General features: G+C 38.5%; 1 protein-coding gene across 3 annotated transcripts; it reads left to right on the plus strand.

Moving 5' to 3' along the window:
* Nucleotides 1–1387: 1387 nt before the first annotated feature.
* LOC105333860 (lysosomal proton-coupled steroid conjugate and bile acid symporter SLC46A3) lies at nucleotides 1388–5046 on the plus strand. 3 transcript variants are annotated; one of them, XM_011437066.4, is made up of 3 exons: nucleotides 1388–1546; nucleotides 2674–3038; nucleotides 3378–5046. In XM_011437066.4, the coding sequence occupies exon 3, from the start codon at nucleotides 3422–3424 to the stop codon at nucleotides 4943–4945; it is 1524 nt and encodes a 507-aa protein (XP_011435368.3). In that variant the 5' UTR covers nucleotides 1388–1546; nucleotides 2674–3038; nucleotides 3378–3421; the 3' UTR covers nucleotides 4946–5046. The 3 variants fall into 3 exon arrangements, with proteins under 3 accessions (XP_011435368.3, XP_011435367.3, XP_011435369.3); XM_011437065.4 differs by having other exon boundaries at nucleotides 3383–5046; XM_011437067.4 differs by having other exon boundaries at nucleotides 1431–1546; nucleotides 2824–3038.
* The last annotated feature ends 157 nt before the right edge of the window (nucleotides 5047–5203 follow it).

A 5203-nucleotide genomic window follows, 5' to 3' on the forward strand; every position in this document is an offset into this window, starting at 1 on the left:
ATTTCAAGTGTTATTTGACTAACTTTTGTTGAGGTAGTGGTTGAAAGTTTGACTGTATCAACTTAATATACCCCGTCTTTATTCCTTGGATTTAATCGCTGTGTTATTATCAGTTGAGGTAGTGGTTGAAAGTTTGACTGTATCAACTAATACATCTCTGTCTTTATTCCATGGGTTTAATCGCTGTGTAATTATCAGTTGAGGTAGTGGTTGAAAGTTTGACTGTATTAATCTAATACATCTCTGTCTTTATTCCATGGGTTTAATCGCTGTGTTATTATCAGTTGAGGTAGTGGTTGAAAGTTTGACTGTATTAATCTAATATATACTGGTCAAAGCACAGGACTGTTGTCTTCTGGTGTTGTTTTGTTTCATATATAGTTGAGGAACTAGACAAACATATTTTGTGTTAATAGTTGAGGCGTTTGACTATATAGCAATCTAATACTATTTTACTGGTAGAAAAAATGGACTAAACGTCTAGGGTATTAGTGTAAGCACTATTGCCTATCGTATAACTGGTTAAAGGGTTTGGCTACATAGAGAATTATCTACTGGTTGTAAAATTAGACTATGACTATCGGAGACATCGGGTAAAGAGTGAGTCATCACGGTCTGAGATGGGTTGAACAGTTTCTGAAACGATCGCCTATTGCCCTTTGAGGTACCGGGTATTTAATTTTTTTTATTTGGCAGTTGAGATTTTTTTTTACGTGCATGGTTGCTTAGTTTGAGATACTGCTATTCTGATATCCCAATTTTAAATTCACGTCATATTTAAGAAAATTATTTGATTTAAGGTCACTTCAGAGTAATTATACGCGGGAGAAAGATCAAGCTGAATTCTTAACTTAACCATAACAGTCTAGTTAAGTAACTCTTTTCTGCGATGCTACACTTACTTTGTATATCACATACGGGAGGCATGGAATGGATTTGGCTACTGTGCAGAATTATTTGCGTATGAACCTTAATTAAAATGAAATCAAAATCAACTCGCTTTATTTCATGAGGTTTTGTTTATATATTTAATCAAAAGTTACATATAACTTGTCTTGATTTGATTTGATACAACTGTGTTGTACAATGAGGTAAAAAAAATTCAGAGGAAACACTGACAGGAGGAGGCGCCGATGCGCGTCTGTATAGCGTTCAAATAAGAACCAAGCTGTCCGCGCGCCTGGATGTGCTTTAATAATTGATTATAATCACTTGATTAACTACAATACCTTCGTGTCAACAAATCGAACCCGAACAAAAACGGAAAACTTGTGAACATCAAATATTTCATTTTCTTTGCAACAACATGTATTATGTGTGTTTATCAGCTGATGCTATGTATTTCACGTACTACTAGACACAGGAGTGAATCGATAGAACTCTGTCGATCCATTGAGTTCCTCCGTGTGGGAGTATCAGAATATCATTGGCTGTCTCCGCCTGACGTCATAATCGCTTTAGTTAAAGGAGTTGTAGGAGACAACTTGGAAGTTTTCATATTCGTTCTTAAGAAATGACATTGCGGAGCACAAAAACGTAACTCCAGGTAGGCTTTCAAATTTCTCTGTGTTCATATTTGGCCAAAATTTGACATTTCTCTATTCAGTATCGGTTATCCTCGACGCAACGCTGTAAAGAGCCCCATCGGTATCTGAGTGCTGATGCTAATGCTTTCTTATATGTTAAATTAAGGACCGCAAAATTTGTGATAACTGTTGAGACTTTGTATTGTTTGTTACTAGTAACTCAAATTTTTCAATTTGTTCAGGTCGATTACAGATATCTCCGTAATAAGAATTAACATTCATCCAGGGCATGTAAAAATAAAGATGTTTTATTTCATTATTAAAATCCATTTAGAATATTTCACTGTTTTCAAACATTCGTTCGGCGCAAATGGCAAATGTAAATAGTCTGGAGAAAGTACACATATATAAAACCCCTGCACCCACACAAGGTGTAGCTATGTGATCTGTTTCCTAAATAAAGCATTCAAGATTTCATAAAGGTAGAAAACGCAAATAGAGAAAAAACGAACATACGCGGACGTTTTCAGACTCTAGCAAGCCAGTAATAACGACCTCAGCGAACCAAATGTCAGCACAGATCTCACCTCGTAGGAACAATAGATTCACCAATCTCTGCTTTGAGCAATAAATAAATGAAAAGACAGAGATTAAGACAATTTTTTTCACTATCATGTTTGAATATTTTTTAACTAAACAGCTTAAGGCGAGTTTTATTTCCTTGGCTCGATCGATGACTGCTGAGTTTGTCAGATCTGCCAATGGTTGTTAGTTCTTTAAACAAGATATATGATAGAATTGTTCTTGAAATTGAGGAAAGCAATGAAAAAATAAAACCCTTGTTTTTTAAGCACATTTTTACGCTTGTAAAATATAAACTTAAGCATAAAACCCAGTCCTTTTTTCATTCTCTAAAATTCTTAATACTGATAATCAGGGCACCATTGAACATCGTTAAAGGGTTTGACTTGTCGGAAATGGATAAATCAATTGTCAGCAAATTAATACCCCGATAAAGATACAGATTTTAATGATTATCTAATTAAATTATCTGTTAAATCTATTATTCTTTTTGACAGAAAAAACCCACGTGGGTTAATCTACACGCAACTTTTTATTTTTAACGTATATATTTCTTCTTCTACAGATGTACCGCCAGTACAGTGAAATAGAGAATCTAGGAACAAATATATTTAAGATTTAACCAGAATTATAATTAGGGATCTTTTAACGACTAATTGGAGGATTCAATAAAGAAAAACTCCAGAGGATCCGTTTAACTACCAGTTCCTTTCAGACATTGGATTTGTTCAATAGCTGACTTCCGGGAGAGTGGATTTATCAACGTTAAGGGGATGTTCCAGAAGACGACGCAGGCATAACAAGGACTGATTAATCGGCCCCGATGTCTCAGTAATAGTCTGGTAAAACACGGAATGAAATCCATAGACTGATTCTAAAACCAGAGGACCATAAAGATACACATAAAGACATATTATTTTAACCAATCAGGTAAAATACTAGTAGTAAGATCCCTTCTTCTCATTTATTATTTTTTTTAAATTGTGAACTACTCATAGATTTTGAAAAAAGAAATTCTTACAGGCACAAGTTTTATAACGCATTATCTACATCCTGTTTGATATTGATAATAACTGATAATTAAGTACTCTAACTTGGAAATTGAAATTAATTGGTTCTTGATGAAATATTCTTTACCATTAGCACTTTTTTTCAACTCCAAATAAGTAGAAATGAATCTTTAGAAATGCGTACTTGCCCTTGTCTGTGTTAAAGTTATGAATACATGTGCATATACAGTCTTACATTTTAATTTTCAATTCTCACCAGTGTAGGATCAAGTCAAGGAATAAATAAAGGAAAAAGTCTCAGTCATGAAGTTGTCCGTGTTTTCGTGTGGATTTAGCTTTATCGTCGTGGACCTCATCTTCTTCCTGTACAAGACCGGAGAATCGATGCTGGATGCGACGACCAGGCCGTACCTTGTCCGTGCGGTGTGTTATGAGATATTCAAAGACGAGAAAGGCAAAAATGAGACCACTTGCATGAACTTAAACGAATACCCAGTCCTTGAAGACTATATACAGAGTCAGTCCGCCAATTATCTGGTGTACTTCAGACTGCTTCTGAACATTCCCGCCATAGCACTGTCTCTGTTCTGTGGATCGTACAGCGATCGCTACGGGAGAAAAATCCCGATCTTGCTCCCCAGCCTCGGGAGTGTGTTCGCCGTACTTTTGTACATGACCAGCAATCTGGTGCCTGAACACCGGATAGCTCTCATCCTCGGGGGGTCGGCTGTACAGGGATTCTTTGGAAAGAGCTCCGTCATAACGATGGCCGTCAACAGCTTCGTGTTCGATTTGTCAGACCCGGGGGATCGCACGCGGAACCTCGGGAAACTCCTGGCCATGAACTTTTTCGGACTGTTTATGGGGTCGTTGTTTTCAGGTATTTTCCAAGATGTCCTTGACCTGAATGCTGCCTTTGTGTCGGTCGTGGTTCTCCACGGAGCTTCCATCATGTTTACGATCATTTTAGTGGATGAGACAGTGAATCGTAAGGAAGTGGACGAGGAAGACCGGAAGTCTCGATGTGAGTTGTGTGAAGTGTTCAGACTGTCAAACATTAAGGAGACACTGGCTGTTCTGATCAAGCCTCGCTCTGGAAACCTCCGACTTATCATTCTGACGTTGTTTATGATATCACTAGTGAACCAGACGTGTAAGGTGGGGGAAATGGACATCAACCTTCTGTTCGTCACTCGGAGTCCCCTGAACTGGTCCAAGTCCTGGTATGGGTATCTCTTGTCTCTGGACTACGCAGTGATGGGGCTTTGCTTATTCATTTTCCTGCCTTTATTCTCCAATAAGTTCATGCTCTCTGACGTTACCATTATGATAGTAGGAATCGGCTGTAAGTTCGTGCGCCTGATTTGGGCCGGTTTTTGTGACGAATCTTGGATGGTCTTCCTCTCCGTGGCTATAGGTGCGATGGCGGGAATGATCACGTCTGCTCTGCGGTCCTTGGTCAGCAAGGCCGTGCACACAGACGAGGCGGGAAAAATGTTCTCTCTCCTGGCATGCGGCGAAACGTGCTCAAAATTCTTAGGAACCGTTATATTTGTTAACCTGTATAGCGTCACGGCGCATATATTCCCCGGCATAGCGTTCTTGGTTGAATCCTTTGTCTATCTTGTTTTACTAGGAATTCTAATTCTTATGTTTAGAGATCTGCGTGACCTTCAGAGCTGTGACCTTTTACAATCGCTCAAAGATCAACCGGATTATGGCGCCACCGGAAATCACCAATCAAAAGGAGATAAACGGTTACCGGAAATAGACGAGATGGAGGAGGAGCAGCCCCACCCCTCCATGTACCAGGCTACTACACCTTGATCCACCCCAAAGTTTCCCCCATGATTTTCGATCAGTATTTACTACTTGGAATCAAACGAATGGAGCAATACTCTGCCTACGAATAAAAATGCCAAATCAAAGACATTGTTTTTCTTGTTTGTAACAAAAACATGCCGTGTTTAAGGTTCGTCTGTGTTCATAATAAATTATGCAAGCAAACTGTTGTCTTCTTTGTAGACTAGGAAAGGTTAAATAGTAGATCAGTCCACAGAGCTGTTACTTTACAGTGTACTTAGT

The sequence above is a fragment of the Magallana gigas genome, chromosome 3, assembly GCF_963853765.1.
Source record: "Magallana gigas chromosome 3, xbMagGiga1.1, whole genome shotgun sequence".
Lineage (NCBI taxonomy): Eukaryota > Metazoa > Mollusca > Bivalvia > Ostreida > Ostreidae > Magallana > Magallana gigas.

Excerpts from the sequence above, each read along its gene's own strand:
- LOC105333860 (XM_011437066.4), top strand. The coding sequence starts at position 3,422 with ATGAAGTTGTCCGTGTTTTCGTGTGGATTTAGCTTTATCGTCGTGGAC.